At 36.0% G+C, this 17,345-nt stretch overlaps 1 protein-coding gene across 1 annotated transcript in view; it reads left to right on the forward strand.

The window, feature by feature from the left end:
* Positions 1-1,150: 1,150 nt before the first annotated feature.
* PDE11A (phosphodiesterase 11A) overlaps positions 1,151-17,345 on the forward strand; it is a gene marked incomplete at both ends in the record, with an annotated part of 55,368 nt that continues 39,173 nt past the window's right edge. The window contains 6 exons of the mRNA XM_009697795.1: positions 1,151-1,291; positions 4,809-4,873; positions 9,674-9,809; positions 12,282-12,357; positions 13,815-13,882; positions 14,245-14,337. Coding sequence (XP_009696097.1) covers positions 1,151-1,291; positions 4,809-4,873; positions 9,674-9,809; positions 12,282-12,357; positions 13,815-13,882; positions 14,245-14,337 — 579 coding nt within the window. The remainder of the gene's footprint in view (positions 1,292-4,808; positions 4,874-9,673; positions 9,810-12,281; positions 12,358-13,814; positions 13,883-14,244; positions 14,338-17,345) is intronic.

The raw sequence follows: 17,345 nt of genomic DNA on the forward strand, positions 1-17,345 counted from the left end.
CTTTCTGCCAAATATTTTTCTTTGTTTGATGTTCAAACAAAATCATTGTTTGACTTCATAGAGACTTAAAATTTGCTGCAGATTCCCAGCCTGCAGGGAACAATGTCAGACTTCAGAGGAGTCAGTGTTTAATCTTCGAAGGGATGCATTCAGCAGAAGAGTATTAGGGATTTTCTCATTCTTCATTAGAAAATGGTAAATTCTGGTAAATTGTTGATTGGACACATCAAGAAATTGGATTAGATATACAGACTCTTTGTTTCTTGTTGCTGCTTCAGCCATGCAAGGCATAACAAATTCATTGCCTTTTGACAGCTACATGGTGTCCTATACTTAACTGCTTTTCTGACCTGTCAGTGGTCTTTAGCTTTGCCTAGTCTATGGTTGAAATTAGTTGGCAAGTAACATGTGATGAACAAGCCGATACTGTGCCTTCCCTGTCAAACCGAACACCAATAGTGGCAACTTCCAGTGACTGTAACAGACATTTGCTGATGACCACTAACATTTGTATGCTTGCCTATATGGATATTCTTTAGTGTTGGTGCCCTAAACCAGAACAAAGGAAAAAGCATACTTTCTACCCATGGTAAGAAAGAACATGGCCTATTGTTTCTAAAATTGATGAAATGAGAGGGGAAGCCCTTCATTTTAAAACAGTTTTTTACAGACATGTTGTTAGTGCTAAAGATTGAATCAGAGTGCTGTTGGAATATGGAAGTATTGATTTGGTTTTTTCTTTGCAGCTTTGAACAGGCAAAATGGGTAATAAATGAATAAAATGAAGTTTAAATGCACCAGCAAATTCAATATAGCAAATCAAGTAACTCAATCCATACTGCATACTTGGAGAATTGCATTACAGCTATTGTTTCACTTTTGGACCACAGTGAAATAGTTTTTGAAAGATTCCCATTGTTTGTTAGGAGTTGCATTGTGCCCAGTTATGAGCTAAGAAATACTTAACTTCCTTTTTTCTTCAGATACCCCCACCCCAATTCTGTTGCCATAATCATTAAGAACTTCATTTGAATGAAGATTTCAATGGATCACTCTTATTAAAATCAATCCCAGAGATTATGCCTCCTTTGCAATGCTCCATGTATTTATTAATTCTACAACCAATACAGTTTTCTGTCCGTGTATGCAGGCTTTACTGGAAGTAGTGAATGACCTCTTTGAGGAACAGACTGACTTGGAGAAAATTGTCAAGAAAATTATGCATCGGGCCCAGACTCTGCTGAAGTGTGAACGGTGCTCAGTATTACTTCTGGAAGATATCGAATCACCAGTAAGTATGGCTGCACATTCTGTAGAAAGGCTAATATCTGAGTGATGGAGAAGCTGCTTTTATTGTGGTGAAACTGTTTCATATCATATGTAAGTACTGGACAGCAAGTATTCTTCCAGCACGTCATTCTTGCATTTAAGTTAGGTACAGGTTGAATCTTTGTCAACACCAGTGTTGTGGTTTAACTCCAGTAGGCAACTAAGCCCTTCACAGACACTCACTCATTTCCCTACCCCAGTGGGATGGCGAAGGGAATTGGAAGGGTAGAAGTGTGAAAACTCATGGGTTGAGATAAAGACAGTTCAGGGGTTGAGATAAAGACAGTTTAATGGGGAAAGCAAAAGCTGTGTACACAAGCAAAGCAAAATAAAGAATCCATATGCTACCTCCAATTGACAGGCAGGTGTTCTGTCACTTCCAGGAAAATGAGCCTTCGTCATATGTAACGATTACTTGGGAAGACAAATGCCGTTACTCTGAAAGTGCTCCCATTTCTCCTCCTTCCCCCAGCTTTTATTGCTGAGCATGATGTCATATGGTATGGGATATCCCTTTGGTCAGCTGGGATCAGCTGTCCCAGCTGTGTCCCTTCCCAATCTATTGTGTACTGCTCAATCTACTCACTGGGGTGACAGAGTGAGAAACAGAGAAGGCCTTGACACATCCCAGTGTTACCAACACTGTTTTCATCACAAATCTGAAACATGTTATCATACAAGCTACTATGAAGAAAATTAACTCTATCTCAGCCAAAAGCAGTATAGCTACTTTTTCAAATGGAAACTGAAAGGTACGTTTGTGATTCCTTCTGGTCATTTGAAGGCATTTAATGGGATTTCTGTAAGTTGCTGATCTAACTGATCTAACTATTGGTAGTGTGATACAGCTGATACACTGTGATTCTCAGTTGTCTGTGTGATGGACTTAGTGCCTACTACAGAGAGGCTAGGGCAACTTAACTGAGAAGCAAGGTGCTGTTATGGGAAAAATGACCTGATTTGTTATGAAATATTTATTTGCTCAGTTAATTTCTTTCATGGTATAGCCACTAGAAGGAAAGAAAATTCCTGTCTTGTAGCTTCCTTTACATTTACCTGGAATTTATGACCTTGCTAACATTTTCAGGCTAATGACTTATCAGATGAGTGGTGCTTGCAAGCAGTTTCAGAACCAGAAACAGTTGCATCATCAACCAAATCTTCAATGCTCGTTTTTAGAACTAACCTTTCCTGCATACATTCCAGTAAATAATTATCAGATGTCTTAGTTGGTATTTCTACAGTGTCCACACTTTTCCATCTGTTATTGTTGTTTAACTGTAGCAAACTGAAATACTTATGTAGTTTCTATTCTAGTATGTAACATGTTACGTCTTAGTCAAACTACTCATCTCTCAGAAATAACAGATAAGAATAAACTCATCGAGACTTTGCTAACTGATGATCCTGTGTATTCAGCAGCTCAGTGGGCTTTACAGCAATCTGATCAATGTCTTCACAGTAGTCAGCTTCTGAACCTGTCTCACAAATGGTTTTTTGTGAAATTCAGTGTTTTAATGTGGAAGAACAGCAAGCCAGTAAGGCCTGAACCTTTACTACTATACTTTAATACAAGTAACTCTTTAATACTTTGCAAAATAAATAATGAGAACCATCCTCAGTTCCTAAATAATGAAAATGCTGTGGAAAGATAAGTCCTCTTGTTATTTTGACCTAGTAATTTCTCCCTGAGGTAACAGGAAATCCATTGGAAAAGAGACATTTGCATACAAATGTCTAGACAGTCATGTACCTCTTCTTGTGACAGGAAGAAGCTTTTGCATTGAGCAGGTGAAGTGAAAATACGACTTTCAGCATTACTGCAGTATGTTTGGTTTTTGCAACTGCTGTCCACTTGACCAAGGAATAATTATTTCATTGCAGAGCTCTGTCAAGTTGAACAGATGGATGGAAGCTATATGAAAGTATTTGTCAAGAGTTGGATTTCACGCACAGTTTTGATATGAGCTTTCACTGGGACTTTGTAGTACTGCCATTCGTAGGGTATGACAGCCCCTTTAAAAATGTTTAACATTTTAATGACTATTGTTATTAGTAGTAAGATAAGTGACTGCTTTTATGTTGGTAGCTCCCTTCAGTGTTTCCAGGCTATTCAACACGAACTATCCTCCTTTCTACTGATTTGAGAAGCAGTTGAAAAATAAAAATGTTCCTTGTTATATCATTCTTTTTTCTATCCAAGTGTCTTTGGACTCACTGACTGTGTAATTGATTATTTGTTGCTGGGCTGCGACTTGTCTAAATGATTATCAGAGACAGAATCATAATTTTGTGTGTATGGCAGAAAAAAAACCATTATTTTCTTTTCTGGAGGAAAGACGATTCTCATTTCATTTAAACTATAGAAATTAAGTTCACTTAGTGGAGTATGCTGTGAATTACACTAACTTTCATAAAAACAGGATCAAGGTTTGTATTTAGTTTTAAATTCTATAACATAGAATATATATGTTTCTAGTTTATTTTCTCTTTCTAGACCCCCCACACTGATTTTAAAATTACAAGATACAGTTCTACTGCATTCTTATGAAATGCCACTGTGTTTCCAAGTATAATGTAATTTTTTTTTTTCACAGAACAGTACATTGTGTGTGTGGGCTGTGGGTGGTATTGTTCACTTCCTTTTTCTGCTATTGATACTATTTCTACCTTTGAGCACGGAGGGTTTTTTTTCTAAACCACAGGCAATGAGTTCTCATTCCTCTAGACCAAATTCTGAAATGTGGACAGCTAAGGTATTCAGTTAAGCTGGAACTTTTTCTAAACAGTCATAAATCTTAGGTTAATTTGGAGTAGGAGAATAACATCTTGCCACCCACTTGGTCATTTTTACAAGTGGCAAAACAGTTATTTCCTCAATTTCCCCCTGTTTTGGAGGGTTAACCTATGTCAAAATAGATCTCCATAGAGTAACTCAGTGTTAAGCCATGTCTAAAATATTGTCATTTGTACATTGCCTCAAAAGCTTTTACAATACAGAACCGAAGTGGAAGATGGGGACCCATACTAGCATTCAAAAATATTACCTGTGTTCTATGTCACATTAGCTGCTCTCAAAATGTTTCACTTGTGTGCTGCTGGCACATATGTTCAAGGAAAATTGGTTGCAATTAGTAGTGAAAATGGGTCTTTCTGTTTGTTTTCCTATATTAAAAAAGGTGCAATTTCGGTAAAGCTCCACAATTCATGTTCCAAAGCCCTTTGAAGGGAAGCATATACTGTTTCATAAAATAGTTGCATGAAAGAATCTAAAGATATAATTTGATTAGATATTGTTTGTTAGTGAACTGTTCATGGTGTGTATTTTGGACATGAATTCTCCATTGGGGGGAATACAGATTGAATTTTTATTCTAAGACCATTGGATAAAACCACAGTTTAAATATAGGAACATTACGTTACTAGTTTTTTACATATTCATCTTAATAACAATTTTAAGTTACTTTTTTTCGTGACAGGTTGTGAAATTTACAAAATCCTTCGAGTTGTTATCTCCAAAATGCAGTGCTGATACTGACAACAGGTTAGTGCTTATGTTTTCACATAGTTTTAAATTTGCTTGATCATAGTTTTATTTTCTTATGGAAACTTGGGTAGATTTGATGGAAGAGTGTGAGCCTACAATTTTTACTCAGACAAGACTCCTTGCTTCAAATGGAGACTTCCTTGTATAAATATACATCCTTATTTTTTTATATATATATATGTGTGTGTATATATATGTGATAACATTGTAGCAGTGTCTCAGAGAAGACACCAGAAAATAACTGATGACTTCTTATTTTTGAACTCATGGAGAACACACAAATGTTGTTTTCCATAGTTAATACTGAAGTAAAAATGACAAAATTATTTTAGATTGTTGATCTCTTACAAAATGCCTCCTTGCAGTTGTGTTGAAAGATTTCCAGTAAAAATTTATTTCTGCTCTTGTTGTCAAGTTGGAAAGCCTAAAAACCTCAGAGAACATGTATTTCTTAGAAATTGTGATCCTGTGAATAAATCTTGTTTGGGAGCTCAGTCAAAATATAAGTATATGTTTTGCTTAGTAGGATCTGTATTTAAACATTGATAAAGGGCTAATTGCAAGTAGTAATAGAAAGAACTTTTCGTCCATGTGGGGTTACTGCATGAATTCCTATAAGGTAATGCAACTGGTAACAGTCCACATAAAATGTCCTACATACCAAACGAGTGGATGAACATTCAGGGCTATTGTGAGAAACTTTCTCCTATCTGTCAGGCCCCAGCCTCAGTGATTATCATACACGTTTTATGCAAATCAATTTATACTGATTCTGAATTAGAATTTTCCATATCAAATGGCTGCCATAACAATAAACCTAGCCTTCTGTCCAGCTTGCTATCCATAGCTTAGCAAACTTGAAGATTACTTTGTGCTTTGCTATATTGAAGCCCTTTAGGCAGCTTTTAAAAGCATTTTTGGGTAATTTGCCTTCTTTCGTGCTTTATTTCTTCACCTCCAGTGTGGTAAGAAGCTACCACTTCATTAAGGTGAATGTACACACTGTACTCCAGATTATGACAGGTCATAATTCTTAATGCTTTTCATGGATTGATCTCACAGCATTACAAAAATAAGTAGTGTTATTTTTAAGATGTGCAAGCTGACAGCAGAGTCCAGGGCCACACAGAAAGATGGGTAGAAGCTAGATCTCTTCCATGTTCTACCCACTAGTTGAGAGGTGGGAATGGTGAGAGAAATGGAAAAGGAAAACAAGTGATAAAAAATAGGAAGGTTTAAATATGAATAAATAATCTGTTGATTCATCTGGGAATCACAAGTAACTGCATTTGACAGAGCTTCAGAGTAGCAGTTGGTCTTTCCTAGGTCAATTAAATGGGTGAAAATACATTCCTTTTGTTCAGGGACAGGAGTGTGAATCAAGGGATGTGGTGTTGCTTCCTGTTTTTCTCAAACTTGATCTGTAGCCAGATTAGTCAGAACAATTGAGTTGTGTCAAGATAACCAAGCTGGCTCATTTCTTGTTACCATAGTTATATTAGCATGTTATCAAAAAACAATTTGTAGTAGCCTGCTCTGCAGGTAGCCAAGTGAAAATTATTTCAACTTTAATCTGAGATATCAATAAACACATGCAACTTGGTAACTAGTCTTTATAAGATTGATAAAGATATACTTCTGTGCATATTTATATTAAGATTTATGGCTTTCTCTTTCATTTTTCATTGAGTGGAGAGTGAAAGTTGGTTTTACTAAGACCAAGGTTAGACTGGCAGGTATGATGTCACATTTGGATCTAGCACAGGCACAGCTTGAGTTACTGCCACTACAGTGGGAAAATAAAGGTTATTTAGGATACAGAACAATGCTGTGAGCCCTTGACATTTGAGCATTTTTCTAGTGTGTTTTGCCCTTTGCATTCTACATTCTGCAGCCATAACTGATGTAAAGTCATGAGACCTTTCATGTGGAAAAAAATGGCAGGATGAGTTTCTTCGTCATTACACCAATGAAGATAAATATTATTTCTTTGAAATTTTAGTGGAAATCCAAAGAGATTATAAACTGAGAACAGTTCTAGTTATAAGTTTTATCTGAAAGAGAGAGAAGCTCCAAGGACAATATAACTTTTCATGTCCTAGCATACTTTCTTACACAGTTCTAGAAGAAATTGTCTTTTGCCCTTCTTGCATCCAGCTAGTAGCAGCTCACCTGTTCAGTCTCTAAATATTATAATGAATACTGGTATCTTTTTTCTTTGCTGTTGGTTGTAGAGAAGTGTCTTGCAACACTTGCGTTTATCTGTTCAGTTTGCTATTTTCCAGCACATAGTATGATCAAGTTTGTTTATTATCCATAATGGCACATGGATGCTCTTGTTTTTGCCAGTTGTTTTGTTCTTGAAGTACAGGTTTGCCAGGTCTCCTCAATTTTCTCTCCCTTTGAAAAAAGATTACATAAATCTTAGAAGCCTTGTGGTTTCAGTTCTGATGTATTCTAGATGAAGATGAGCCCAAGGGAAGGTGCTGTGAGCTCTCTTTCCTGTACATAAGTCATCACCTTGGCAGGTTATGTAGCTGAAGTTACAGTTCTCTAACCTGAGTATCAGTGGCAGTGGAAAGGTCAGCTGCCTGAGCCCCAGAGTGTGGGTTGCATGGGAGAAAATACCTGTGCTCCTTCCCAGCTGGGCTGGTAAAAAGAAAGTGCTGAAATCCCTGCTACCACTCTTACACCACCACTGTTCCTGGGATGAGGTACACTTGCATATCACCCCATTCCCTGCAGTATTTTTATGCTTCTTAAGACATCTTTCTGCTCTTCTAGTCCTAGGAGCTGGAAGGGTTCATGTCACTGTTTAGAGAAGATTGAAGGTACCTGTGATTTTGGCTGTACCACTTTCCTACTATACTTTCTGCCATTCCTGTCAGAGGCTTTGGGGAAGATAGCAAGGCAAGCGGCTGCAGAAGGGGAGCCTGCAGCACTGCTCAGTGCTCTCAAGCTGGGTTTACTCTCCTGCCTGGCACGCAGAGCTTCTGCTAGTGCATGGGCAAGAAGGGAGACGGTGGCATGCAGCTGCCTGCATCAGTCCAGTAGGACTCGCTCATGGCTTTCCACAGTTTGGAGAAAATCATTGCTTGTGATTTTTAGAAAAGCTTCTGAGTGCTTGTTCTGAGCTGCTGAGGGTAGAGAGAGAGCCAGCTGACTGTGATTTGCGTGAGAATTAATCATTGATATTTATTCCTAGTGAAAGTTGAGTGCCTCTCTTCCAGAGTGTAGTTTTAAAGCACTTGCTAGGAATTGAGACAACATAGTAAAACATACTTTCAAAACTTCTTCCTAAATTATATCTTGTTTCTTTTACTTGAATTCATTTGCTGCTTAAAATGCTTGACAACCCTAATGCTGTCCTGATTTAAAGTGTCTTATGTTATAATGATAATATCCAGATTTTTAAGGTATGAACTGGGAGCTATGTATTTGATATTAGATCTTATCCTTAAAGATATTTTTGCTTCTCAAGTATTGATGTTCTGAAATAAATTTTAAATTATAAATGTGAGGGTTTTACTTAGCTCAAAAAAACATTATATTTATGTAAAGGTTCCTGTCAAAGTATACACATAACATTTATTACTGTCACTCAAAATTCTTATCCCAATTGGAAGTTGATACTTAGATTTATTTGTGTAAATCATTATTATTATTTTCTTTATCGTCTTTTAAGAATATTGAGTTTTCTTTTAAATGAGTGACTTAGTTGAATTAGACTCCAGAAAATCAATGCAGCCAACAAAAATCAATCCTTTCACTTTGAGTCTTTCAAGCATTTTACTGTGCATCCTTCTTTCATTCATGTGCATTACTTTGAAGCTTCAAGCTATTGTTGTCTTCTCTGTGGCTGCTCAGAGTCAGTTTTTTCTAAGTAATATTTCTCAGGTGTTGAAAATTGATCAATTTTCTTCTCAAAACTAAGACAACATGCATTCATTTATTCACACATGAATAGCTACACCTTGCCAATGTCAAAAACCTGTCTGCAATAAGTCAGTAAGAACTTTCGTGCTGATTAGATGAGGAATAAGGCAAGGACTTTAAGGTCTGTGTAGATATTGAGTTTTCTGGAGAAGCTGTGCTGGAGCATGGTGAGTTGAGCCCATAATTCTAGTGTCTTATGCTTATTTACTGACAGCTCTTTAGCCCCTCAGTAGTTGTGCCCCTTCAGCAGAAGCTCAGCCAGAAAAAAAAAAGGAAACCTTCCTGTATGTTTACTTGGATCCACCTACTGCCACACACTTATATTATTGATTTTAAGACTTATTTCATGATTTCTTCTTCAGCCATTCAGGTCTGGTATTTCAGACAAAAATTTAAAAAATGACATTTCCTGTGACAGGAAAATTATTGGAAGTATTAATTAAAAATACCCCAAATAATTAGACTAATATGAAAAATTAAAATCTTATAATTATTATACTTTCAGGTAGCTCTACATAAAATATTATTTAGAACTGGTTGCTTTTGATGAGCAGGCCTGTATCCCACAAACTTGGAACATAATCCCACTCTTGATTCATATGTAAATGCATTTCGTTATTAAATGCTGTATTTACTTTACTTGGGAGACCAATGCTATTTTCAATAGAAAGAATTGTGTAAAGGAGAGAATTTTTGATGTACCATTTCAATAAATACTGAATTATTTTTCCATAGATAATGCTTAGTAACCATTAATAACTGTGAATGGTTCTGCTGTTCCTGTGAATATACCTGTAAGACACTGGACTTGCAAGCAACATTGACTGTATTCTTTTCTTCCCTTACTATGCCTTTTGATAGTTTCAAAGACAGCATGGAGAAATCATCATCTTATTCCGACTGGCTAATAAATAATAGCATTGCTGAACTCGTAGCTTCCACAGGTCTCCCAGTGAATATCAGTGATGCCTATCAGGATCCTCGCTTTGATGCTGAAGTAAGAGATTTTTAGAAATGTAAATACACATCACATTTTTGGCATTGCAACTAATATAACACAATTTTATTGTTATATCCAAGTGGCTGTAAAACATGTGAATATTTATTTTGAATTATTTTTTCTATCCAGTATGTCCTTCTCCTGGTTTGCTAGTTTTGACATGGCTTTATACAGTAAACATGGGTCACTGAATTAGCGTATGACTTTAGGCAGTTACTTAATCTGTCCATGATTCTTTTTTTTTTCCATTTATAAATGATACCTTCCTCTATCAAGGGCTTTGATACTTATGGAAACTGATTTTTATTGCTGAATATCCCACTGTTGGTGTTCAGTGTTAGCAGCGCTATCATTGTTAGCTGTTGGGGTGACTGGGACTGTACACATATAGAGTGTAAACAGAATTGGTATCTAGACAGACAAATGTTGTTTGTGATCTAACTTAGCCAACTAACCTTTTAATTTGCACAAATGGAATATACACACTGGTTTAGTTATTTCTCCAAGATGCATGTCATTCCTCGTAAGTTGTTTGTGTGTCCTAAGGTATTCATTCCAGCTTCAGTTAGGAAGGTATAGATACAGATAAAAACATATACTTAACAGCTAAATAAATGTTGAGGCATACGGAAGGACAAATTCTTCACTGAATTCTATCCTGTGAAACAGTACTACTATAGGTGACTTGGCCAACAGTTGGGTGGCACGTTAATCAGTGGACAGCCTTGGTCAGCAAGCTTGCTAAAATATATTACTGCAATAAGCGTCCTTGGAACTGTTTCATGTTGAGAGTTCACTTGATTCCAGTTTTGTTCCTTTATCATCAGGGATTATCTCTCAAACCAGCAAAACTTTTCAAAACAAGAAAAATAAAGGGAGCCTGCTGCAAAAGTGTACAAGAAAACTGTGTTGATGCTAATTTGTTCAGAATTTTTTAAAGTACAATTGATGCCTGGGGTCTGTTTCTTGCCAAAGAGATATGCTAAAATAAAGTATGACAATCCTTGATATGTTTGCAGTTGTACTTTTAATATACCACATCCTGAATAATTCAGGAATCTCTTACTTGTTTCACACTTAGTCCTTTAAAGTTAGAGGCACTGCCCAATTTATATAGAGGAAAAGAAAACACTTAATACAAAGGGCAGTAATTATTTTCTGTTGGTGGGTTCCTATGAAAATTAAATTCTTAAATTCAGTTGTTACAATTAATTATTTCTACAGACAGTCAAGTGTAGTAAGAGGAACATATTATCCCTTATGACTTAGATAAAATCAAACTTACATTTGTAGTTATGAACAGATATTCTGTTCTCCGCTTCTATTAAAAACACTCTCTTTTTTCTCCTAGAACACTAATTGTCATTTTCAAATGTTGATGTTCAACTTTCAACTCATTCACAGAGAATTTAATGCCCAAATATTTTCATTGAGTTCATTTTAAGACACACATCTGAGGCTGTTGTTCCCCCACTTCCATGGATTTTAGGTGGCACTCCAGGCTGGTTTCAGTGATGAGTTCTGAGTATGTACAAATAAGCAGTACTCTAGTTAAAACCTGAGTTATCTTTTGCTAGCTAGGAGATCATAGTGATTCCATCCTGCCTCCAGTATGTGAATTATTGCTGGTCTTTTACTTCTATTACAGATTGCCTGTAGCATTGGCAGTTTTAGTAAGAGAACATCTCTGGGTCTCCTGTGAGTGGGCTCATTCCACTCCCTTACTGTAATCTCTTTCGGAAAAATATTTTCTTTTCTTCAGATTTTGCAGCAATGACCCTAAAGAATAAAGCTTATTAACTGTAAAAAAAGAATGAATCGGTGTCACTTATAATAAATTGCAAAGTTTTATACTATATTAGATAGAAAACAATAAATGACACAGAAACTTATCTTCAGAACTACAGGATCAATTAAACCTACATAGAAAATCTCGAATCTTGGTTTTGACCTCATCCTTCCGTTTCTTCCTAGCTTCCACTTCTGCACAATTCCCTACTTATTCTTGCCTTTCTTCTGAAAATGTGTATTTCCTGTAAGCCTCCTTTTATAGCTGCTTTGCTAAATCTAATTTCAATTTGACAATTGGGAAGAGTATTTCTAAGGCACACTTGTTCAATGGAGGTTGTCTCTACTGATCCACCAGTGTAAGTAATACAGGAATTATCTGGGCATTGCCTCAATTGCAGTTTGTTTTTAATTCCAAATCAAAGTCAAATATCTAAGTTTTCTGTGGCAAAGATGGTGACGTTTGTGTTTTCTTTGGCAAGTTTTAGAATAACCCTTATGACTTTTGGTTGATCTTGCTGTGAATGAGCTTTCAGAAGAATCTTTTTCTGAGTGAGAGCTGATCCATATGGAATGACACTTGCTAAATGTAGATATATTCCTTGATATTTCTATTACTAGAATGTAAAAGGCTGCAAATGGTGCCTACTGCTAATGGAGGCTCTCCTTTCTATATTTTAGGCTGACCAAATTTCTGGCTTTCACATAAGGTCTGTTCTGTGTGTTCCTATATGGAATAGCAACCACCAAATAATTGGTAAGGCCTTCCTCATAGCTGCAGCATTTTTGTGCTAATGTAAATTTAGTTCTGTCTTTTTAATTCTATGTTCCATTTTCTTCTTTTTCCCAGCTGAATATTGTTAAGAAGTCACAGTACCTAGGATGCATGCTAAGTATCCAAGAAGGGATGTTTTGACTTGGATACTGTATGGACTTTTTCAGTTTTCCCATTGTGTCATTGTTAAGTTATGTGTTGTATTGAAACTTGAAGACTAATGAGACGAAAATGGAAATTCTAATAATGTTAGTGAAAAATGTTTGATATACTTTGATACTTTTCTTGGGTCTCCCTTTTTTGTACACAACTCAGGCAACTGTTTCTGCAGTCAAGGAAAGTGGTCATTTCCCTCTTTAATGATAAGCCTTCCCCAACTGCGTAGTTTATCAGAGAGGCTGTGGCAGCTGTCAGAGCTGCCTGTGGCAGTGGTGTGTGGTGGATCAGGACGTGAGAGGGTTTTATTGTTTATTTGATAGGATGCTTCCCAGCTATGATACACCTGCAGTTGGCCCCATGTTACTACCTGCTTTTGGCACAAAAAAGGAGTGCCATTTGTAAATAACAGTGCCAGATTACTCTGTTAACTTTCCACGGAAGAATTCAAGTCAAAATGACAGCAATTTAAACTGGCAGGGCAAGACTTACATCCCTGTGCCTTGTGGCTGTCAGTGAGAGCTGAGATCAGTAGCGCATTGCTGAAGGCACTCAGTGCTATGCAGGATCAGGATCTTTGAGCTTATTCAGCAAAGATGATGTGGGAATTGAGTTTTTAAAAATATGACTCATTGTTTGTTGTGAGGTGCGTATTACCTTAAAGTAGGAAGAAACTGAACCCTTGACTGCTGATAGCTCTTACAGTATTTTTCTAAGGACATACTGTAGCTAAATGAAATAGAAATTATTTGTTGCAGTAGAACTCACTATTAGTTCAGCTAGAGCCAAAAGCTTTGAACACTTTTTCAAGTGGTTTAAGGAAATTAATTTTTTTTCACTGCTTCAGTAAATTCATGGACTAGTCATGAGGAAAAGAAGGACTTACATACCTAGGTGATCTTAAACCAACTAAGATTTTAGGAATGAAGGTACTGATTTAGCAAATACATCAGTAACTCCAAATTGCTAGGACAACTTACATGATTGCTGTTAGCAAAGTGTTCAAGTTCTTTCCCAAAGCGGTCTTTAACCTTTTGTGAAAAGCATTGTGAGTAACTTTTTAGATTTGCAGAGTAAAGAATAACAGTTGATAATAATAAACTGAATCCTGGTATGAAAACAATCAGACTTTCACATGTCTATGTCTGTTCAATAATTTTCACAATAAATATTTGCAGTTTTGCTTTTCAGTTTGAAAGATGTATTTTAAATGTTACCAATGAATAAAATATTCTGCATTATGAATTAATGAAGATTATAATTCATATTAACTCTTTCTAAAGGGGTAGCTCAAGTGTTGAACAGGCTTGATGGGAAACCCTTTGACGATGCTGATCAGCGACTATTTGAAGTAAGAGGCATTCAATTTTATAGAAATAACATACTTTTTCAATAGGATTTGGTATTTCTGGGTAATGCTGTTTCAGGCTACTCTAGAGACAGAGGAAAAGTACGTTGTCTGTCTCTGTGGTTTGACATTAATTCTCAGAACTCCTCACTTAATAAGGTTGCATCCAAATTAAAACAACTTTCTTGCATCTGATCTTTCTCATGTTGTTGAGGCCAGTGACTTAGCTGCATTCTCAAGATAACCTGTCTAGGCATGGTTATTCCCAGTATTTTCATGCAATTCCTTTTCATGATTAAGCCAGTATTCGTCTTTGTTTTGTATTATAACTGACTTTCTTGTCTTTTTTCTGTTTTTAATTTTAGGCTTTTGTTATTTTCTGTGGCCTGGGCATCAACAACACAATTATGTACGATCAAGTGAAGAAATCCTGGGCAAAACAGTCTGTGGCTCTTGACGTATGTGTACATCTTAATGAAACCTTTTCTTGCTCATAAGTGTCACATGTGAAGAAACTTACTGCTTCTGAATTTATTGTAGTTACCATCATTTTCTATATCTGCCTTTCTGCACCCGAGTGTTGTCGTGTTAAGGTAATGCTGAAGGGAAACTTTCTTGGGGTATGCTTAGCTGTGGAGCTTGTGCACAGCTGACGTAATTTTGAACCTGGATATCTCATTTGATGCCTATGTTTTTTACGTTAGAAGGGGGGACAGTGATGATGGAGAATCTAGTTTCTTACAAGTGTAGGAGTTAATCTAGGCATTTTATATATTTTCTTATCCATCAGTGGCTGAAAATTCCTTAGAATTTGTTATTTTATTTAGCTTGTTTTTTCTAGTGTTGTAAAGTGTAAGTAAAACATACTGTGAACAGGGCAAAATTTGAAAAAAGTGATCATGGTCATAGGGTTTTTTGGTATCAAAAGCAACATCTGCTGAATCCTTGTCAGATATAAGCCTTGTTAGAATCAAGTCAAAGCAGGATGGCTGGCAGCTTAGTAAGAGCTCTGCTGTGGGTCAAGACCAATACATAATGCAAGGTCCTGGCATTCCAACACATCTCATATCTTTCTATAAAATACATATAGAGCAGCTAAATGGATGGAGAGCTTTCTCTTTTTTTGCCCATTGCCTTTGTAGGAATTTATCTTCCTGTTCTCCCCCAACCCCTTCATGAAGAATGAAATCTACCAGCTCCTGTAAAACAAACTCTAAAATGCAGAACATTTGAAAAAATTACGATTATTGAAACTTCTATAAGCTGATTCAACAATAATGCACTATTCTCTATTATATTCTGGAGATTTTAAACATAATCATATTAAAAATAATCTTGGTGAGAACAAAGCTTAGAGTTTTGAGGATAGCTTTACAAATGTACATTATTCCTACTAAAACAATAAAGAATGGTTTGAATGAAATTTAAGATCTTTTAAGAAGCATTATGCAAGACAGATTAATCTTAAAACATTCCTCTGATGAAAGGATAATGTTGCTAAGATTTCAGTGTTGGTTTAAATTTCACATGTGATAAGAGAAGAAAATGATCTAGCTGTCCCTGATGTGTGCACCCTTTAACTGTGTAACTCCTTTGAGTTTATACAATACCCAGTTAAAATAAGAACCACAAAAATAGTGTTGGCCTGATTGAGATATGAATTTCTCTCTATTAAAACAAAAATCAAACCAAACTGGATTGCTATGAAGATGACATCTTTTTTTTTCTTTGCTTTAGGGCTGGAGATATTTATCTGTGTACTGGGGATCTATCTTGTAAAGCACATAGACATGTTAAGGCTTTTTGAAGTCAATAGGACTGTGTTAGAAAACATTCTAAGCATAAGTGGGTTTTTTTATTATTCCTGTATACATATTCACTTAGGAGGAAAAGTTAAAAACTTTCCTTTTCAGGCCTCCTGCAAGATTCCTTATTCTTTACATATCATAGTCATGAATTAATATAAGCCCTCGTATGCCCCAGATATTTGTGCCATACGAAACCTTAGAATGAATACTTCTTCTGGCAAGAAAAACAAGCAGTGCACAATATCAGACTCAGATACACAGGGATGAAAGTTAACTTAGAAGTTTATTATTTACCAGTGAAATCAAGGAAATTTAAATTTCTTGGTTTAAAATACAGCTTCTTTCTTTGATCTAAAAAAGACTAATAGCCATACAGATTGAATGTAGATTATAGGTTTGATAAATGGCCACTCTGCTTCAGTGAAAAGTAGTTCTTTCTGTAAATGAGCAACAACTCGTGATAGTGTTTGTGTAAAGTGATTGAAGATACAGCAAAGTACTGAACAAAAGAATGGTATATGCTGAAGGACTGTGAATCCATTTTTCAGTAATAGAATACTTTATTAGTATTTATATATGTGGCTAGATGGCAATGAATGGCATTTGAAAATGACATTGATATCAGATATAAAATAAATCAATTTGATATATACTATAATAAGAGTCTTATCTAGATATACAGATACTGGTTTTCATACAGAATTCTCATAAGATTGACTAATAAACAGAAGACCAAAATGTAAACAAATAATGGGGAAAGATTGACAGTAGGATGCCATATGGTTCAAAACTAGGCTAAATACCATTTTATATATTAAGGATGCAAAATTTGCAAATTATTAAAAGATGAGAATAATTAACATTAAGGAAGACTGTAAAAATCTAGAGGGATATAATGAATGCAGATAAAGAAGAACCTCAATGAGAATTTTGGCATTGTGTAATCTGCCATTGCAGAAGACATAATTTTACTAATTTTAGATTTCTGAGAGAATCTACAATGTAGTTGGACAGAAAAATGGGTACTATTTGAGGAAGGACATAATGTATAGTTACAGAAAGTAAAACGTGGAACAGAACAAGTGAATTGGTGTTTGTTATTTATTCTTTTACAGTGCAGGAATGATTTCCTGTTACTGTAAAAGATGACACCCCTAAAACTGATATGCGTAAATACATCTTTGGACTTAGTGCCACAAGGTATTGCAAGCCAAGGGCATTTGAGGTAGAGTTTAGGTATTTGTATGAGTAAGAGACATTCATAGATAAAAACAATTTCAAAATGAGAAATCTATATCAAAGCTTTAGCACATAAGCAGACCAGGCGTTGCTGTGTGGTGAGGAGGATCTCTCCTTGCTAGGAGTGCTCTGACTCTGCGAGCTCCCTCATGGACCAGCACCTCGTCCCATGCACAGTCAGACCTTGGTGGGTCCAGCATACAGGATGGCTTTTGCACCTTCTGGAGTGCTTGTTCAATGTTAGTATTGTCACATGAGAATATAAAGTATTCCATGTAAATGTATGCATACATATAGGTAATAAGAGGACGTGTGCAGTACTTTGTGTATTTTATTTGATGCGTTCATCTCCAGAATGGTATTGAAGAAAATGTCAGGAATAGCATAGAGGTGCTAATTTGCATGCAGTGATGTGCCAC

The sequence above is a fragment of the Cariama cristata genome, unplaced genomic scaffold, assembly GCF_000690535.1.
Source record: "Cariama cristata isolate BGI_N322 unplaced genomic scaffold, ASM69053v1 scaffold12503, whole genome shotgun sequence".
Taxonomy (NCBI): domain Eukaryota; kingdom Metazoa; phylum Chordata; class Aves; order Cariamiformes; family Cariamidae; genus Cariama; species Cariama cristata.